At 38.8% G+C, this 21,377-nt stretch overlaps 1 protein-coding gene across 2 annotated transcripts in view; it reads right to left on the bottom strand.

The window, feature by feature from the left end:
* The window catches only part of LOC132098668 (metabotropic glutamate receptor 8-like), a 181,965-nt gene that overhangs the window by 30,319 nt on the left and 130,269 nt on the right, over positions 1–21,377 (bottom strand). For both annotated transcript variants that reach the window (XM_059504771.1, XM_059504772.1), the window contains exon 7: positions 3,595–3,795. In XM_059504771.1, coding sequence (XP_059360754.1) covers positions 3,595–3,795 — 201 coding nt within the window. The remainder of the gene's footprint in view (positions 1–3,594; positions 3,796–21,377) is intronic.

Genomic DNA, 21,377 nt, shown 5'->3' with positions numbered 1-21,377 from the left:
AATGTACCAACAGGTATATGATAATTATAATAATTTAAATAATTTAAAGCTAAGCATAAGGTAAGGTTGGGCTCTCTCATTCTCTCACTCAGGAGAAATCCAAACGTTTCCATATTCGTGATGTTGCCCATTTGAAGCTTAACTATTATTCATGAGGTAAAATAGGCTTTGTAGTTCATGCGTGTTTCAGTATCAATGGAAAAAATCATAATTAACAATATGTCAAAGTGGACAACTGCTCGCGCTGAATGGCTCGGTAAACTGCTGTTGTTTCTAATGAATATGTGCGCAAGGCACCAGCGCAATCAAACAGTTGAAACAGATAATACTCAATTTTTGGTCACACATAAGGCATAATTCAAAAATGCAAAGTGTTAGTAGTTTGAAAAAATCGAGAATAATAACAGAGTTAATAATAATTATTGCTAAATGTAGGACCATTCTCATTTCGCTCTGCATATGTAACCTGAAGATTTTCTTTTAAACCAAGAATGAACCGAAATGAAAAGAAATGAAAACATTTATCTTTTTATCCATATATGTATATGGCGGTAGTTTCGCTAATGATTTTAACACGCGACTGACTTGCAGTTAACGCCGCGGCAGGTTGTCCATCTACTGTCTGTGAAGAGTAGCCTAATTTTTGATCAGTTCATCAGTAATATTCAGGAAATAAATTTTAGATTTACATTTATTCATTTAGCTGACGCTTTCATCCAAAGCGACTTACAATTGCTATATATGTCAGAGGTCGCACGCCTCTGGAGCAACTAGGGGTTAAGTGTCTTGCTCAGGGACACATTGGTGTCTCACAGTGGATACGAACCCGGGTCTCTCACACCAAAGGCATGTGTCTTATCCACTGCACCAACACCACCCCAAACAAGCACAGAGCGAGCCAGCCAGGAGATAATAGATATTGAATGGATGTTTGAACTTATTTGCATGTTGTTTTTGTTTTGTTGTGTTTTTTTTCTTTTTGTCCTTTTATTCTCATTCCAAATGATCAGAAGAAAAAAAAAACAGGGAAAAGTAGTAAATTATTACAATATTACTTTGCCATAGTAAAATGCATGCTATTTTTTGATCAGATGACCAGATGACCTGTCCAATCTGTTATTTAGGTGACACAGTTTATAGTTCTTGAGAGTATGGTATCTCTCATTGCATGGCACAGTGCAAAGCTCACGTACTCCACACTGACTGCACCGCTACTTTTTCTGCTGGCAGCCACCCCTATCCCCGTTGGGAAAAGGGTCGAAATTATCACTTGTTTGTGCTTCGTGAACACTCTCGCCTTGCATGGCGGCACCATTGCACTGCAAATATATACCGGGAGAAGCACGACTATTAGACGACCGATCGTCATTTCCAAAAGGCAAATATTTAAAATTATTTAAAACGTTTAAAAATATTTAAAAGTCACCATTTATTTGCTATTGATGTCACTTATTTTAGGAGAAAAATCTAATAAAAAGAAATCTTTAAAGAGAAGTTCATCCAAAAATAAAAACAAACAGTTATTTGAAACTGTTATACGATTTTTTCACTTCATAAGACCTCAATATATAATCAAGAGTCACTGGTATTAATTCTGTGCTTTTTTGGCTCTCAAAGAGAAGGGGGCATTAACTTGCACTTTATGAATCAACAAGGGACATGGTTTCAGCTTAAAATCTTCTTCTTCTGAAAAAAAGAATCTTCTTTTTATACGGAGAGGATAGAAAAACTTCACCTACATCTATGGCCTGAAGGATAGACTTTGGAACAACTGTCACTTAAAAATGTCTAGTAAACTTCACAGATAATTACAAAGAAATTGCAAGTAGCACATGAAGTTTGGAAGTAGAAAGACTGAAATAGTATTTTCCTGTAAAACATATTCCAATTATTGTTTTATTTACAACTCAGGAAAATATTTTATTTCAGTTAATATTTATCATATTTTAAGTAACAAACATGTTTTTATGGTTTTAGATAATTATAATAACCCTGATATACAGTATAAATAAAATATAATTATTAAATATTAAATTCTAAGTTTATATCTGCAATTCTGAGAAAAGTCCAAGAGTTGCGAGAATAAAAGTCACAATTACTTTATTTTCTACTTTTTAATTTTATTTTTGTTCTATAGTGAAAACAGGCTTTCATCGTTTTCAACGTGAATGTATTTTAAACTGTAATTTATTGCTGTGATCAAAGCTGAATTTTCTGCATCATTACTCCAGTCTTCAGTGTCACATGATTCTTCATAAATCATTCTAACATTCTGACAAAATAAAACAGTTTTCCTCAAAATTATTGGGAGCACATCCTAATAAATGTAAGTCTAAAATGATTAATTCATCAAAATGTGCAATCAGTACATGTCAGACTTACACAGTAGAATAACTGGAACAAATGCTTTCTCTCTAATGACACTATCAGTGAATTTTCCATATCTGTCTTTCAATTCAAACACAAGCCCACGAGGAACGCAAGGTGGTGGAACAAATAACCCAGGTTGCACTCCCCGCAAGAAAACGTATTAATGAGGTTTTAATGGTCCCACGCAGCCCTGCCACCTTAATCGCTCAACTGCAGTTATGCAAATGACACAACTTGAAGGCAAACACAAGCAGATGATAACAAAACGCTGGAGTTGGGGAATAGAAAAATGAAAGAGTAAAGAAGACGCACAGAGCAAAACTAATATTTAAATGAATCGTTTGATATGGTTTCAAAGAGAATGTTTAACTCTTTTGTTTCAACATGATTCCAGGCGCACAAGGCAAGCGAAAACAGTCAATCATGCACAGCTCTCTCCTCACAAGTTATAATGCGCTCTTCTAAAGACGCACGTGGCACATTATGAAGAAATATGAGCACCCCTTAAATTTTCCTGCTCTCTGCTTTGATGCATGTGTGATGATGTTAGGGGCCACTGAGGAGCCAGTGGTGCAACTTGGCCGAGAAATGGCAAACACTGTGATCTGTGATTGCGAGGATTAATGAATGAAGCTGGAACTTAGAAATATGAAAAATGAGTGAAAACACTTGAATATGTACATAGACAAGCACTCTGTGGAAAACATGAGAAGCTGCTTCAGTAATAGACATGCTTACGGCACTGCATAGTAAAATATGGCATAACACTTTATAATAACTTTCATTAATATGGCTTTAATGCACATTATACTGAATAAGGCTTCAAGCAATAGTTGAAAAATGATAATTCTTTCATCATTTATTCACTCTTGTGTTGCAAATACATTCTTTCTTGGAACACAAAATTCCATTTTAATGTCACTGGTTCTCGCACGTCTCATAATTGAGCACAACACTGCAAACTTGAATATGCCTATTTTTAGCAAATAATAACTTTAATTAAAAAAAATTGTGTGCCAAATAAAAACATGATTGGTTCAGAAGAACAGCACTTACAACTATCTGTTAAGCATTAGACGAAGAAACCAGACTTACATTTCGGCAAATAAATTGACTTGAAATTTACCAACTTGTATCAGTTATCTTGAAACTTAATTTAGACTCAGCCCTGAAGGACTTGTGAACTTGTCTGATAATTGTTCAGCTGAAGATCCAAGCACTCACCATTGAAATTAACGCTCCGGATGTATCCGAGGAGCTCCTTTCCGTTGATATTGCTCATGCGTGGGCAGAGGCCGGGGTATCCGAAGCAATAGTCCCTGTGCATACGGTGAAGCGCGTGTGCCATGGCATAAACCGCATCCATCACAAACTGTACCTTCCCCTCCTGCTCGTAACTGGAGTCACGTCCCACCTTCTCCAGACCTGCACGAACAACACAAAACACACATCTTGAACAAACTCAGCCTTTTGAGAGCTCAGCATTAGATGCTTCATTTGGAGAATCCACTCTTGCATATGCAGTAACTCTCGTCTTAATAAATTGCAATTTAATGTTTCTCAAATGTAGCCACTCATTAGAGTAATTAGCTAATCAAATCCTCCAGGAGGTGCGTACGCCGGCCTTCTGATGCACAATATGCCAGTTAGAGCAGCAAAAATGTGTTCTTTCCAAACAAATATTTCCTTTCATATCTCTAGAGATGGCAAAAGTAATATCACGCCTGCGGTTCGGAACAAATATTCCAGCTGTTGTTGTGCGTAAATTGAATTTGGCTCTGGCATCTATGATTACTTCTCTTATAATCATCAGAGCGCTTTCCAACTTGGTATATTTTAGCACTGGATGCCTCCGGGAACAACTCTCTTTTCCCACCACAGTTTTTGACAATGAAGTATAAATAAAAAGTGGACAAGGTGAATTAGCAAGACCTGGGGTCCTCCACTGCTTCTGCTGTCAGTGAGGAATTAATAGGCTCCTGTAAATGAAACCCAATCCACTTTTATAGCACATTCAGAGCAATGGGAAAATGATGCATTTGGTCTTCCAAAAACTAGATGGATTACCCGATCTGAATAAATACAACACACAATACAACAGGCCCAGTGTCAAAACAAGGTGAACGTCAGGTTTATTTGTGATCACACCTCCACAATGGCAGTCCATTCACAATCACAAACTATGTTTGGAAAGCAATGCTAGCTGGATCCCAATTGGTGAGACATAGTGGTGAATATTTAAAATAAATACTGTAACATATAATAAACTAGTATAAAGAATAAATAATGTTATAATAAATAAAGTAATACAATTATAAAATAATATATAAAATTAATATAATCCTGACTATAATATAAATATATATATATATATATATATATATATATATATATATATATATATATATATATATATATATATATATATATATATAAATGAAGTAAAATAAAATTCTATAAAATGTATAGTATAATAATATTATATAACAATAAATATGTATATCAATATGTAAATTACATATTAATATACATATTTGTACTATATAATAATAAACAAGGAATGTATAAAATAATACAACCCTAAATATATTATAAATACATCTAGTATAAATAAAAGACTGAATAAAATATATGAAAAATCTAATATATTAAAAAAAAGTTTTAAATGACAAGACACAAAACTAAACAAAAAATGTTAATATTATGTTTTAATATTTAAAATAAATAACAAATAATATAAACAATAATGATCTAATAAAATAAATAATAAATGTATATATAACAATATATTAATATTGCAGTATTCTGTAAATAGAGAGCTAGCATTCTGTTCTGAACAACAATGAATACAACAGCATTTGGCTTTTGTTGTAAATGTATTCACTCAGCAGATGCTTTTATCCAAAGCGACTTACAAATGAGGAAACATAAAAACATGAGTGATTAGTCATAAGAAGCCAATACCAGCAGTGCCACGATACACAAGTTTACGTGCTGCCTCGATTCAGAGCTGCAGCTGAGTGGCTTTGAGTGATAATACAATAATCATACAACAATGTCCCATTTTTATGTTTATTACAGCATGTGTGCAGGCTTTTCTGTGTCACCGCTGAGCAACAGAGGAAACAAACGAACGCTTATTGGGTGACTGAAGATAGCAAGGATGACGGACAGCTTAATGAGGCAACAAGAGTCGAAATTAAATGTCAGTTAGTGGCGCAAATAAAATTCCACTTCTTCTCATCTCACATTTCCCTTCAATCTCTAAAGAACAACAGTTAAAAAGACTAAATCGGTTCCTTTCTCTATAGTTTTGTAGCAGGCAGACAGTATCATAAAAAGAATGATATCTGGCAAAACGTAATGACTGGCAGTGTCATGAATATGCACAAATTGTCCACTTTTCTTTTTCTCATTTTGAGTTACGTCTCTGTGTGCCAACATTGAGACAATAATCACCATTCTATATATTATCTTATTCTAATGGGGACACTTCGGCTTCATCATATGCACATCTGACTGAATTACTTCTAAACTTCTGAATGCTCTGGACTGGATTTTTATTAAGGCTATCTCAATATTTTGGTGCATCCAGGTTTTCTCCTACTCTGACGAGTCCCTCAGTTCCTGCCGCTGAAAAACAGCCCCACAGCGTGAGGCTGCTACCAGCACACTTTACTTTCGGGATGCTACTCTGCAGGTTTCCTCCAAACATGATGCATTGAATTGCGGTTCATCAGATCATCAATCTGAGGGTTTTTTAGGTGCTTTGTTACAAATTCCACATGTGTTTTCATGTCTATTCACTGAGGAGAGGATTGAGTTTGACCATACTGCCATCAAGACCAGGTTTATGGGATTATAATCCCACCAAATGTATTGCAGTCACAGAGCGAAAAATTACAAGCAAAGATCAAATATTTAAAAACACGTGTAAAATAACGCACAAAACCGAAAAACAAATGCAGTTTTTTTTTTAAATAACAAAAAGCGCAGTCATGGATCGAAAAATAATAAGCGTAAATCAAAAATGTAAACGCATTTAAAATTCTATTGCACAAAACTGATACATGAATTCAACATTTTCCAAATCTCAAACAAAATCAGGTTTCCTGCTAATATGTTATTTTTTTGTGTGCTTGTGGTTTTTCCCCTTTTGCTTTTGTTTCCACGTTCTGCGCTTACGTTTCTAAAAGTTGCAGTTTGAGTTTCATGTAAATCAGGGCAGGCTTCAGCTTCACCATTGGCCCGCAAGTTCTAGATTGACAGCTGCGCCTCTAGCCAATCAGTTCAAGGGGGAGTTGACGTCACTCCAATGCGACTCGTGGCTGCTGTGGCAGGTGTGTGTGTGTGTGTGTGAAGTAGAGGGTGATGGTGACACGGGAGTGGATTTTCAAATCTCTCCCGTCCCCCTCCCGCAAAAAAAGATCCCGTTCCAATCCCATGAAAAAATCTGGGGGAAAATCCCGTCCCATTTCCCGGAATGACTCACGATCTCTCCCTCTCCCATGTTGTATTTTTTTTTTTTTTCAGCCGGAATCTGTCAGTTACAGTGAAAAAATACAGCACAGATCACAGCATGCCCACTTTAGTTAAATAATTTTTTTGTGTTATTTTATTGAACTGAAAGCAATCTTAAACAATGCACATTGTGCATTTCATACACGTTTTCTATTTTATTTTTTTCATTTGAGCATAGACATTGCACTCTGAGAGCGGCACTCTCTATAGATTTATTTTTCATACAGTTTCTCGCTCAAGTTCACATTTTAAGAGCAAGTGAGAGCACCTGGTGCCTCCATCTGTCCTGCTGTTCAGTGTCCACACACACTTCAATAGTGCACATTTCTGCAGTGTTGGGAAGGTTACTTTGGAAATGTAATAGGTTACAGATTACAAGTTACCCTATTTAAAATGTAATAGTAGTGTAACTTTTTCAATTACTTTATTAAAGTAATGTAACTAATTACTTTTGATTACTTTTTGATTACTTCTCAAAATCTCTAATAAATGTTTATTTGCAACTGTTAATCATCTTCAAACATTTACACCATTCAGGTTTAACCTTACAGTAGTGCTCAATACTGTCAGACTTTTACAATCCTTCATCACTTGAATTAAGATGATCAAATTTGAACACATGTCTGCATGTCTGCTTCATTAATTTCCACATGGGGCGGTCTGGGATAAAATTTCAGACCGGGAAATCTCAAACTCATACAAACAAATTCATGGACAACACTATTTTTTGTATGGACCTGATATAAAAAAAGATTTAAATCTTTAGTTTGGGGACATGCAAAATAATTAAAAGTTCTCTCCTGAACTTTGTTACGTTTATGAACTTTTGTTTCCTTATTTGGTCATCTTCCTTTTCTTGTTTTTGGTAATTGATTATTCCCCACCTGTCTCCAGTTCCCTCATTACCTGTGTGTTTAAATACCCAGTCTGTTCAGTTCTCCCTCGTCCGTGAAGGTATGTAAATGTGTCTATGTTAATGCTGTGACTTCTATGTGAATGTGAAAGTGTAGTATATTGTGTGTATTCTCCTTTGTCTTCAGTAAACTCATCATTTCATCCCGATCCTCCTCTAGCACTTGGTCTTTCGTTTAGCACTACACCTATTTGTAACAGAATCACGGACCCGAACAGTATAGTTTATTTAGCGGTGTTTTTCTTTCTTTTTGGTTTTTTATTTTTGTTTTCCTCCCTCTCCCGGAGTGGCCATCCCAGCAGCATCTCCTATGCCTTGAGCAACTGGACCGTTCGCTGGAGGACCATACCAGGGACTTTCTCGATCTGGCGTGCCTTACCCACTTCCCCGACCGCTCGCTCTCCAACTTCTTCTACACCGGCCTGAGCGAGCGGAGTAAGGCACGCCTACCAGCGAACGGTCCCCGAGAGGATTTCGCCGCTTTTGTGGAGTGGGTGCTGGAGAAAAATGGATCTTCATTTACCATCAGCACCGCCGAAGAGGATATCTCCAGCCCCACTCCCGACCCAGAGACCAGCCAGCCACCATCAAGGCGCACGGAGCCAGAGCGCACTGCAGCCGCAGAGCCCGAGCCCATGCAGGACCTCGAGAACGCGACTGACCAGGTGTGTGAGCCGGCAACACCGTGCATCGTGGGAGTCCTAGTGGAGATCGAGGGCATGGAGGAACGCCCTTCCCACACTTCCGCGACTGAGGGTGAGCTGTTTTCGGTCTCGGGAAAGAATATGGAGCAACTAATGGACCTTATGGACTGGCCCTGTTCCCCCTGTATACCCTCTCAGTCTCCCACTCCCACCTCCTCCAGTCAGTTCCTCTGCTCCATTTCGGCTGGTTCTGCCCAGCCCTGAATTATCTGTTCCTCCGCTGGTTCCGCCCAGCTCTGAACTTCCTGTGTCTCCGCTGGTTCTGCCCAGCTCTGAACTTCCTGTGTCTCCGCTGGTTCCGCCCAGCTCTGAACTTCCTGTGTCTCCGCTGGTTCCGCCCAGCTCTGAATTTCCTGTTTCTCCGGTGGTTCCACCCAGCTCTGAATTTCCTGTGTCTCTTGTGTTCCCTCCCAGCCTCCCTCTCCCACCTCCTCCTAGACCTGCCAGTCCTTCTGCTCCACTTCCGCTGGTTCCGTCCAGCCCTGATCCTCCTGTGTTTCCACCCATCCTTCCTCCCTTCTCTCCTCCTAGACCAGCCAGTTCCTTGACGTCATCTCTGCTGGTGCCAGTCAGTCCCGCAGCTCACCCTCAGTCCGCGCAATCTGGGCGCGATGGTTCGCCGCTGGACTGCCAGTCTCCAGCTCTGCCTTGGCGTGTTAAGGCCCTGTCTCCGCCTCCAGCCTCCGAGCCCTGGACTCCTCCTCGGTCCTTCGACCCAGCGGCTCCGCCTTGGCTCTTAGCTCCCTCGTGTCCACCATGGCCTGGCATCCCACCTGCTCCACCGGGCTCCCTCGTCCCTCCGGCTCCACCTTGGTCAGTTGTCGACCATCCGCCGCCTCGGAACTCCATTCCTCTGGCTTCACCTCGTCACTCCATTCCTACGGCTCTGTCAAGCTCCTCCTTCCCTCTGGTTCAGTCCACAGCGGTCTTCCAGGACCCTGCCTCCGCCTTGGTCGCCTGAGTCTTCTGCTCCACCTAGGCCCTCCGGACCCTCGACGTCACCCTGGCTCTGTGGCTGTGCTGCTCCATCTTGGGCTCCTCACCCACCGGTGCAGTCTCGGCCTGTCGGCCCCCTGGTGTCGTCGGCCAATTCTTCACCATGGATCCTCCCGCCGTCGACTCCACCATGGATCTCCGTCCTGGCTGGTCTCTGGAGGACCATCTGGCTCCTCCTGCTCTGGGCTCCTCCCTCCATCCACTCCGCCCTGGTCCCTACCTCCATGCTCCCTCTTCACCTGCTCCTCACCCGCCTCCAGAACCCCCACCCTCCCTCCGCTGGTATTCCTCTTGTGGTGCGAGGACGCACCGTTCCGGGAGGGGGCGAACTGTTACATTTATGAACTTTTGTTTCCTTATTTGGTCATCTTCCTTTTCTTGTTTTTGGTAATTGATTATTCCCCACCTGTCTCCAGTTCCCTCATTACCTGTGTGTTTAAATACCCAGTCTGTTGAGTTCTCCCTCGTCCGTGAATGTATGTAAATGTGTCTATGTTAATGCTGTGACTTCTATGTGAATGTGAAAGTGTAGTATATTGTCTGTATTCTCCTTTGTCTTCAGTAAACTCATCATTTCATCCCGATCCTCCTCTAGCACTTGGTCTTTCGTTAAGCACTACACCTATTTGTAACAAACTTCACCTTCTCTTCAATTTTCTTTTCAGTCTCTTTATTTTTATTATCCATCTACCTCATGACTTTAATGCCTACATGTCAAAATGAGTGCATCACTACAATATAAAATCCTAATACTGAACATGAGTCATGTTTTCCCTCACAAAAATTTACTGCTTTTATTACGTAAAAGTACAGTAACCATTTTTTTTTATTATTATTGCAAATGGATTACCATTTGTATTTATTTTTAAATTATGTAAATTTGTGGCATGGTTTAACAACCTTAAACTTTGTCTCTGGATTTATAGTAAAATATTAAAACTTTGCATATGCTTTGATTCAAGTGTACTTTTGATATATTTGTCCAAAATGTGGCATATTCCGTCCGCGTTAGGCAATAGCAATCCCGTTTTTATGACTGGATTCTACTAACCAGACTATGTTTCTGCATCGCGGAAATTTAAGGGCCACGCGTCTCAGAATAGTCGGTTCAATTTGGGAAAAAAATCAATTAAATCTGTATGTGGATGTGTGTAAATATTCAAATGTAATCCCCACTGTAATCTTTAAAATTTTCATAAGTAACTGTAATTTAATTACTAATTTTTTCTTAGTAACTGTAACTGATTACAGTTACATTTATTTTGTAATTAAATTACGTAATTAAGTTACATGTAACTAGTTACTCCCCAACACTGCATTTCTGTAGGTCAACATTAGATTGAGCGGCCATATAAAGTTATTACTACATATATATTTTCGTTGAAAAGCTATATTTGAGGTCTATGAATGATAGGTGGGCTTTTGGATGTACTGCCCGATGTAGGCTACTGTATTACCACATAGACCAGCCGTTACCGATCTGTCCTTTACCAGCCACACCAAAGCAAACAGGAGGAGAGCATAAAGACAGTACAATTGAGTTAAAAATTAAAATATAAGCCTACAGTTTATAAGCCTCTAGTGTGAAGATGGATAACCAGCGTCAGCAGGCAAATCCCAGACAATCTCAGGTAATTGGTCTTAAATATTTTGTTAGTGGGTGGCAGAAACATTCCCTTTGTGTGATATTTAATGCGCATCTTGTCAGTAAAGCTGGTTGAGTAATCAGCGGTAAATCTCCATCACCTGCACGCTTTCACAAGGAGCAGCATTAGCGTTCGACTTGAAGTTGCACAGAATGATCACTGCAGGGTTGCCAACTCTCAAGCATCTGGCGTGACACTCACGCTTGGACTTCAGCGTGAGATTGATGCTGTCACGCCAGATGGGTGAGAGTTGGCAACCCTGTACACTGTATGACCTCAAAGTACCACGCGAGCGATCCGAATGCATTGGATCCGTGTGCTCTCTTATTGCTCGCGCGGTACTTTGATATCCTACAGTGATCATTCCGTGCAGCCAGGGGCGCTGCCAGGAATTTTGGGCCCCATGACAAAAAAATCTAATTGGGCCCCCTCTGCGCAGCTGTTGTCACCACATCTCTAGGACCTAACTGTCCCATCAAAAGCTTTACATAACTCTAATCAAAAGCTTGCAACTGTCTTGCTGCTTGTAGTTCAGTACTAGTACTAGCACAATATTTACTGCTGGTGATTTGTAAATGCAAATCTGCATACAGTATGCAGTTCACTATTTGATGCAAGATTAAAAGCCACCATAAAAATGTCCTCAAAGCAACACTATGTAACATTTTTTACCTTAAAATAATGTTTCCAAAATCGTTTTAGTGGTTCATCAAGTTGTAGTGAAAGGCACTTATGCCTCCCTGGAGTCCCTGGAATGATGCTAAGTCATTAACAAAGTGGTAGCTAATTTATATATAGTTTTCAAATTAAAATAATTATTAATTCTTCTCTCTTTAGACCAAATCAATTAAGCTTATGAGAAATTTGAATCAAGGAATACATTTGGAAAATCTTGAATGAATTAGGACAATTTTCATTTTTGGGTGAACTTTCCATTTAACAGAAGTGAAAAAGGATCAACTTATATGTAAAAAAAAATTATATATATATAATTATATATATATATAAATTTAATATAATTTAATCCATAACCGACTGTATTTACGTAAGATAGTCTACACAATAAACATCTGGACTGTTATGTGTTTATGAGCGCTGAGAACTGATCATGTGCTGTATATAAGAACTGAGGAAATGGAGCGCGCGCGCGCGCGCGAGAGAGAGAACTTCTATCTGCGTGATTCCGCCTATCCCGCCATCATTAATTTTAAATTAATCGACCAATAATTGTGACTCCCGGGAAAAACAGATCATCTGGTCACCTCATCCCTGCCCCTTCGGGTGCTGAGGCCATTGTTTCAGATTGCTATTTCGCGTTTTATTATTAGCGCGCCTTGCAGTGTTGCCAGATTGGAAATGTCCAAGTATCGTACCAGAAGTTCAAAATTATTGTATTTGGAAGAAAATTATCGTACACGAGTCAAACGAGTTATTTATCTATTCTAAACCAACAACATTTTGACACGACCTGCAAATGACCACAAGGCGTATTGTACGATATTTGATTGTTGGACGGAAGCAGTGAGACAAAATGCTATCCCATTATTTTCAGTGACTGTCTGTGTCGTGGAGCATATTAAAACATATTAAAACGAATTTAAGGAAGGAATTTAGCTGTTGCTGCGTGGTGCAGTTAACTTTGGGGCGGCAGTGGCTCAGGGGTTCATGTAGGTTGTCTACAAACCAGAAGGTTGGTAGTTCAATCCCCGGCTCCACCTGACCAAGTGTCGAGTGTCCTTGAGCAAGACATCTAACCCCAGCTGCTCCCGACGAGCTGGATGGCGCCTTGCATGGCTGACATTGCCGTCAGTGTGTGAATGAGTGAGTGGATGGGTGAATGTGAGGCAATTTGTAAAGCGCTTTGGATGACCATGGGGTCTGTTGAAAGCGCTATATAAATGCAGTCCATTTACCATTTAACTCCACATCTGAGCCGCTGTCATCGGAATCCTGAATTATATCGGAATTTTCATAAAATTTTGAAATTATCGTACATTACGGGATTTTTTTCATTATTGATCGTACATCGTACAGAGGTAAAAATTATCGTACAAATACGATAACTATCGTACGTCTGGCAACACTGGCGCCATGCATTGATTGACTGTCTGCAACTGACTAAACACCGTCTCTGATGAGTGCGCTTAGGCAGGACCAAACCATTTCATGCAGATACAGGGGGGTGATCGGTCAATATGGATGTTTTATTTTTTGGTCAATGGTGATATTTAACTTTTATTGCCAAATAAGTAAAATCAAAGACATCATTCATTTTATTATTATTTGAAATATACTCGATGATGGTTTATATAGTGTTTAATATAATACAAATTTTTAATTAGTTTTTACCTATTTGTTGGGCCCCCTGTCAGCCAGGGGCCCTTGGAATTGTCCTAACTTTTCCCCCCTATACGGCACCCATGCATGCAGCTGCTTCAAGTCGAACGCTAATGCTGCTCCTTGTGAAAGCGCGCAGGTGATGGAGATTTACCGCCGATTACACAACCGGCTTTACTGACAAGATAAATTAAATATCCCGTGTGATTTATCGTGCAGCCCAACTGCCTAAAATATAAAGTATTGGTAAATAAACCAAACTAACAAGACACGTGTTAACAGGCTAGATATCGGCCTACTCGGACTACATAGTGCTTGCAGAAAATATCATAATAAACAAAGGGAATGTTTCTGTCACCCACTAACAAAATATTTATGGCTAATTACCTGAGATCATCCGTGATTTGTCTGCTGACGCTGGTTATCCATCTTCACACACCTAGCACAGCAGCCACGAGTCGCATTGGAGTTACGTCAACTCCCCCTTGAACTGATTGGCTAGAGGCGCAGCAGTCAATCTAGAACTTGCGGGCCAATGGTGACGCTGAAGCCTGCCCTGATTTACATGAAACTCAAACTGCAACTTTTAGAAACGCAAGTGCAGAACGTGGAAACAAGAGCAAAGGGGAAAAGACCACAAGCACACCAAAAAATAACATATGAGCAGGAAACCTGATTTTGTTTGTGATTTTGAAAATTTTGAATTCATGTTTGTGTAATCCATGACTGCGCTGTTTGTTATTTAAAAGAATTGCATTTGTTTTTCGGTTTTGTGCGTTATTATTTTACACGTGTTTTTAAATATTTTATTTATGCTTATTATTTTTCGATCTGTGACTGCAATACATTTGGCGGGGTTCTAATCCCATACAGATTGGTGGAATATTGCAGTGATGTTTGTCCTTCTGTAAGTTTCTCCCATCTGCATGTATAATCATAGAGCTCAACCAGAGCATCTATTCCTTGGTCACCAACCTAACCAAAGCTGTTCTCCATTGATTGCTCAGTTTGGCCAGGAGGCCGGCTCTAGGAAGAGTCCTGGGCCCGTATTCATAAAGATTCTAAGAATCCTCTCAGAAAACTCTTAATTTAGCTTAAAAACTTTTACGTAGGAGTCTTAGCTTAAGAGCGATTCGGGACCGATCTGAGAGCAACTCTGAGTAAGGAAAAGACAAAAACTTTCATCTTAGTGAGGAGGCGGGGTTGACACCATTGCTATGTATGTATGTATGACACAATCTTTTGAAGACTGTGATTGGTTGGTTGTCCAAGAAAGAAAAAAAGAGTGATTTTAAGTATAGGGTCTATTCTAATTCTCACTTTGAATTTACATGCGTAATTTTTCCTATTTGACCGTTCTCTCTCTCACACACACACACACACACACACACATTATATGTGTGTATATAAATAATTTTTTTATTTACCATGCTTTTAATTTCCTATAAGGTATTTGATTGGCTTAGAATGATAAAAATTGTTCCACTCTTTCCAATTACAGTGATTGCTGTCCTATTTAAGTGGCGGTTTGAATGTTGGTTTTAATGTATCAAACATAGAATCAAAACCAAGAAGGGCGAGAAAGCCAAACTGGACAGAGGAACAGTGTTTACTGTTAGCCCAGTTAGTGGATGAACACAAGGCCATTCTAAAAGGAAAATTCGGGCCGGGTGTCACAGCAAGGGACAAGAAGCAGACATGGGAGCGTATAGCACAAACTATTAACGGTTCATTCCCCCTGCTTGTGCACACCTATAAGCCTGTTATATTCATAAATGCAGTTTTTTTAGCCTGGAAGGTGGGAATGTCCAGTGGAAATGAAATGAACTGCTACACAATAAGATGTTCTGAAAGTGCTGTAATTGTTTGTGATCACTATTGCATTGTTGCATTTTCCCAGTAACCAAATATCGTAATGTAGTGATTACTTTAATTTCTGGCGCTATGGCATTTCTTCGCTGTGTCGGAGATGTTAGCACGTCTCTAATAAGATCGGTCACAAAAATGATCCCTGCATGATCTAATCTATATCGTCTTATTAACTCACTGTCATCCATTGTCTGCAACACATTTCTTCTGCCTCTTCGTCTTTCTGCCATTTTCTCCTCTGCTAAAGAAACTCTTAAGCCTCTTAAAAGTCCTCGTCTGTGCTCCTAACAAGTTTGACCTTAAGACCTCTTTTAAGGGTTAAGATGCTTTCTGAATTACTTTTTTCTTTACTAGGATTTTTTCATTAATTTTAAGAGTAAACGCCCACATTTCTAAGAATTTTCTTAGAATTTTGTCACTAGGAGCTACTTTTTGCATTAAGATTCTTTATAAATACGGGCCCTGGTGTTTCCGAACTTCTTTCATTATGGTTAATGGAGGCTACATACTTCTGCGAACCTACAATGAAGCAGAATGTTTTCTGAATTCTTCCCCAGATGCGTGGCTTGAAATTTTTTGGACCTCATGGCTTGGTTTTTGCTCTGATGCACATTTTCAGCTGTTAGACCTTTTACTGAGAGGTGTGTGCCTTTCCAAATCATACCATTTCAAATTAATTTACACATGCATTATAATAGGTACTGTTTCACAACATCATAAGCATCATCTTGCTCAAGACATAATAATATCCAAAGAAATATTTAAAGCCATTAATTTAGCTTGAAATAGCAAGAATGCAATTTTTATTAACATGTTGTCTGATAAAGTACTTCAAAATCAAACCTAAAAGGCACCGTCTGACAGAATGATGTGTCTGCATGCAGCCGCTGCAAAACCAAAAGCCAGTGTGTCTTTCCAGGTTCCAGACCGCCGATCAAGTTTGCCATTGGGGAGCACATTTCTGAAACCATCACTGCAATTTCTCCAAGCTGATGGGATTCCTGAACTTCAGAATGAGACTGACACTCATGCTGTCCAAGACCCGATGCCCTCTTTCCCCGAGTCATTACGGCTCACGCAGCAACCCTGTTTGCTGTCAGAGCTCCAATACGTGTTTTTAAGCAGCTCTGATTTATTTGAGGAATGGCTAAACACATCCTGACATCAGTTATTTTATTTCCAACCGTTCTCCCCTGTATAATTTTCAGCAGGTTAGTCTTGGTGTAAGCTCTTAGCTCGTGGAAGAAAGAGTCAAAGCACGCGTGACACTAGGGACTAGTCTCATTGTTGGCAATAAGACGGAGCGTGAAATCGCATTAAGAGTTGCGGCTGAGGTTCTGCCACCTTGTGCTCTCCAGGGCTTGCTGGGATACGGTTTGCTGGGAAGGCGAGACCAGCTGAGCTCTTGACACCAATCTAACAACAGTCGGATTCGTCTCATCAGTCGGAGCAGCCAGGTGTGGTGTCTGCACAGGAAGTCAGGTTCATGCACTTATTTAGACTTCCTGTTTCAGCAGAGCCAAGGTGCGAGGTGCGAGTCCCAACTGAAGATGCTGGGTTTTATTTAGGACTCAGTCAGGGTAATAAATTACACATCACAATCTCACATAGAAGGAAAGTGCGGATTCATTACTTTCAGTGCACGAGGTGATACGAGAAAAAAAAAAAAGTTATATATATATATATATATATATATGAGCAAAGCACAAATGGGTAGGAGCCTCATTAAACTCATGAGCATGAAGAAAATGGCACACAGTGTCAGAAATATGCTAAACGGGACACTCTATCAGTGGTCGTGGGCAGGGCCTCAGCAGTATGACATCATACTGCTCAGGAAATCTAAATGGCTTGGTACTTGAGACTGTTTAGGTTTTTGGGGGATTAAAAAAAAGGGGTGAATGGATTATCATTGTAGGGCGGTTGTGTCCCGACACTGCTAGGACACATTTATATGCAAGCACCACATAAATTTTACATCTGATGTCCTCTTTAAAATGGCATTTCACAAAGCCAGAGAATGTTGTAATAAAAGCCAGTTTTCAGATGAAACAACAATAAAGTGCTTTTGCACAGCACTGCAACAGCACCTCATCCTTATGTTGTAAAGTTAAAGATAGCATTTCAACTCAACTAATCACTGCATCATTTTTGCATAGAATTAACTTGTCACATCAATAGCAGTTGCTGCAGCTCATGTCGCCTCAAATGACCAGCTCTCATTGAAAATGAATGACTTCCAGTTGCTTTGTCAATGCAAATCGCTGTCAGTGTGAGAACCAGAGCTTTATGACTAAGATGAGACAGAAAGAGTTCAGAAGCAGCATTTGGGGGTCTGTGAAGGGTCTCAAATTACCAACATAGTTTCAAACAGACCCACAAGGTTTAATATTTATCCTTAAATTTGACCCATAACATGCATGTGTCTCAAATTGCTCACACTATTCCTTAATGTATAAAAAATTAAAAGACTGTTTACAATAAGACATAAGGTCAGTAAGATTTTCTTTTTAAGAAAAAGTAATACTTTTATTCCAATGAATACTTATATACTTTTATTATACTTTTTAGAAAATATTTTTGTTTAGCAAATATGCACTTTTAAAAACAACACGTTGACCAAAGTGTTTTACAATAAGTCAGAGGAATAAAATAAAATTGTTTTAATATGTTAAAAATAAAATGTTTAAAAGTTTGAGATTAGTGAGTTATTTATTTAATATTTTAACTACTACAATAACTTGAATAACTTGATAAATAACTTGATGCACCAAAATAAAAAGTAATCTATAAACCTAGTAAATTACAAAAACACAACAAAATTACTATATACAAATAAACTGATTCAAAATATGAATAAAAACTCCAAGAGTATCGCATTGATATTAAAATAACACTGAACCAAATCAACAAGACTTGACAGATGATTAACAGGAAGAAACAAAGCAACGCACAAACAAAGCCATCCACAAAACTCTATGCATTGATGTGATCTTGTTCAAGCCCAGTGTTGGGGAGTAACTAGTTACATGTAACGGCGTTACGTAATTTAATTACAAAATTATTGTAACTGTAATTAGTTACAGTTACTAAGAAAAAATGAGTAATTAAATTACAGTTACTTATGAAATTTTTTACGATTACAAAGGGGATTACTTTTTTAATATTTACACACATCCACATACAGATTTAACTGATTTCTTTCCCAAATTGCACTGACTATTCTGAGACATACCGCCCTAATAATTTCCGGGATTCGGAAATACAGTCTGGTTCGTAGAATCCAGTCATCAAAACGAAATGCCTAACGCGGACGGAATATGCCACATTTTGGATGACTAAATCAAAAGTAGGTCAGTACACTTGAATCAAAACATGACATCGACTAGTGTCTGTGAATATAAAGCCCCAAAAATGCAATATATGACTTGCACATTCTGCGTGTCTGTGGAAATCAGGCGCGGACTGGACACCGGGAGAACCGGGACAATTCCCGGTGGCCTGGCAGCCGATTTTGCCCGCTATTTTAATATCATTATTGTATAATTGCCTGCCGAATGTACTAAAGCGATCATTTGCGAATCCGCCGTTTGATAATTAAATCTCTAATAAATCATGAATTGTTAGTCATGACTCGCGCGCTCTCCGCGCCTCCACCAAACGGTTTGGATCAGACTCAGAGTAATCAATGCGAGGGAGAGAGAGAGAGAGAGAGAGAGAATAGAGTGGACTGTGGAAGCGCACAGCTGGAGCAGAGAAGCAGAACTACTGTTCAGGCTCATCAGTCATCACTCAAAATACTGTATAAAGGACATCATTATTATCTGTTGTAATGTTACAGTAGTAATTTAGCTGAAAAAAATTCCGATGTTTTTTTTTATAGGTTTAGGGGGAGCTACGACAGACAACAACACAACCCTTATATTTAACTATAAATCCAGAGAAAATGGTTACTATTATTTAACTGTGATAACCAAAAATGTAAAATTATTTTACAAATGTATTTATTTAAAAATAAATACAAATCCATTTGCAAAAAAAAAAAAAAAAAAAGGTTATTTTACTTTTATATAGGCTGATAAAAGCATGGTAATTTTTTGTAAGGGAAAAACATGACTCGTGTACAGTATTAGGATTTTTCTATAAAGATATTGTAGTATTGTATTGTAAAGTATAGTTTTGTTCAATCTTGAGTATTAAAGTCACGAGAGAGATGGATAACAGGGCAAAATAAAGAGACTGAAGAGAAAAATGGAAGTGAAGGTGCAGTTCAGGAGAGAACTTTTAATTATTTTGCATGTCCCCAAATTAAAGATTTAAACCTTTTTTTTATGTCAGGTCCATACAAAAAATAGTTTTGTCCATGAATTTGTTTGTATGAGTTTGAATTTTCCAGTCTGAATTTTTTTACCAGTCCGCCCCTCCTGTAAATTAATGGCAAAGACATGGTTTCATTTACTACACAAAGGCATACTGAAGCTCACAGTGTTTTCAACCTCTGCCGCCTCAGTATAGGAGTACACGAGCACATAAACATAATTTCTAGAACTGCTCTGTGTCACTTCATGTGCATTTTACTTATTTTGAGAAAACTATCATCATATACAGAGACAGCAGTTTAAAAAAAACACCAATGTTTCAGGAGTTTATTACACAGAATACGTCACATGCTTATTAGATAACTGTATTTAAGTTGATGTATATGCTTTTATTTATTATTCTTTAATTTTCACAAATTTAGAAAAGTAATCAAAAAGTACTCAAAAGTAATTAGTTACATTACTTTAATAAAGTAATTGAAAAAGTTACACTACTATTACATTTTAAACAGGGTAACTTGTAATCTGTAACCTATTACATTTCCAAAGTAACCTTCCCAACACTGTTCAAGCCCTTGGTGCTTTTAAATGCTGCAGAAGACATACATAACAACTTAATAAAAGCACTCTGTATGATGTTTAAATCCCCACAATCATGCAGCTGAAGGGACCGATCGGCTCTTGAGAAAACAGCACAACAATTTTATCACCGCCCATGTCAACACTAATGCATATCCGGCAAATTTAGGGGCATCTTTGTGAAGTGGTTTTGATTCTTTATACCCATCTCAAAAAAAGACAAACCTCCGGTACAGTCCTGTCAGGACAAAAAGGCTCTTTCACATGCAAACACGCTTCAGCCAGGTAGAAGCGTCGTTTTAAATATTTATAGACTCATTCTTGTAGACAGTGACGGCGTGCTGCTGGTAGACTATCAGATCTTTGGTGATCCTACACAGCAGAGACATTAAATACAACCCACGGCAGGCCTTCCATACGGCTGTTTCCTAAATGAAGCCATCGATTGCCAGCATCAATATGTCTAATGACTGAAGACAGTGAAGCAGAGCTGAAACATCAGTCTCGTCTGTAATGAAGTTGCGAATGGTGTCTTTTTAGGTCAATGAGTGAGTAAACAAGGACTGTAAGTTACAAAATAACTTCCACCACAGGTGCAGAAGCACACAAACGCGAGCGCCGAGAGCGTTTGAGCTTTGATCACGCTCTCTGACGATTGTATTAATGAGAAGTGGGCGGAATCATGACCTTTGCATCATCAACATGGAAAACAATCTGCCGACGTGGAATCAATCACAAGGCTGTGTGTCGTAGTGACACGGATCACAGCCGCGGTGTAATTAAACAGGCCTGATTACTTGTAAAGAGGGACACTCTGTAGAGTAGATGGAGACGAGAGGACGCCTGGGAAATATATTCATAGACTGGAAGAGTTGCATAGTTATTATATCCAATCAACTGAACTGGCACTTAAAGAAATGACCAGAAGGCATACTTTTAATTAAAATCTCATAGCACACACAAGTATTGGTTATTTTTACTAATACTATGTTCACTGTACTGTTAAATAAGATCTTTTAATGTTTTCAATAGTCTCTTACGGTCACCAATGCTGCAAATAAATAGTAAAAGCAGTAAAATTGTAAAATATTTCCATTTAAAATAATTTTCATATAATCTGCAA

This window comes from Carassius carassius, chromosome 22 (assembly GCF_963082965.1).
Source record: "Carassius carassius chromosome 22, fCarCar2.1, whole genome shotgun sequence".
Classification (NCBI taxonomy): Eukaryota; Metazoa; Chordata; class Actinopteri; order Cypriniformes; family Cyprinidae; genus Carassius; species Carassius carassius.
Note: the sequence above shows the minus strand (reverse complement) of the source record. Positions and strands in the feature narration are given on the sequence as shown.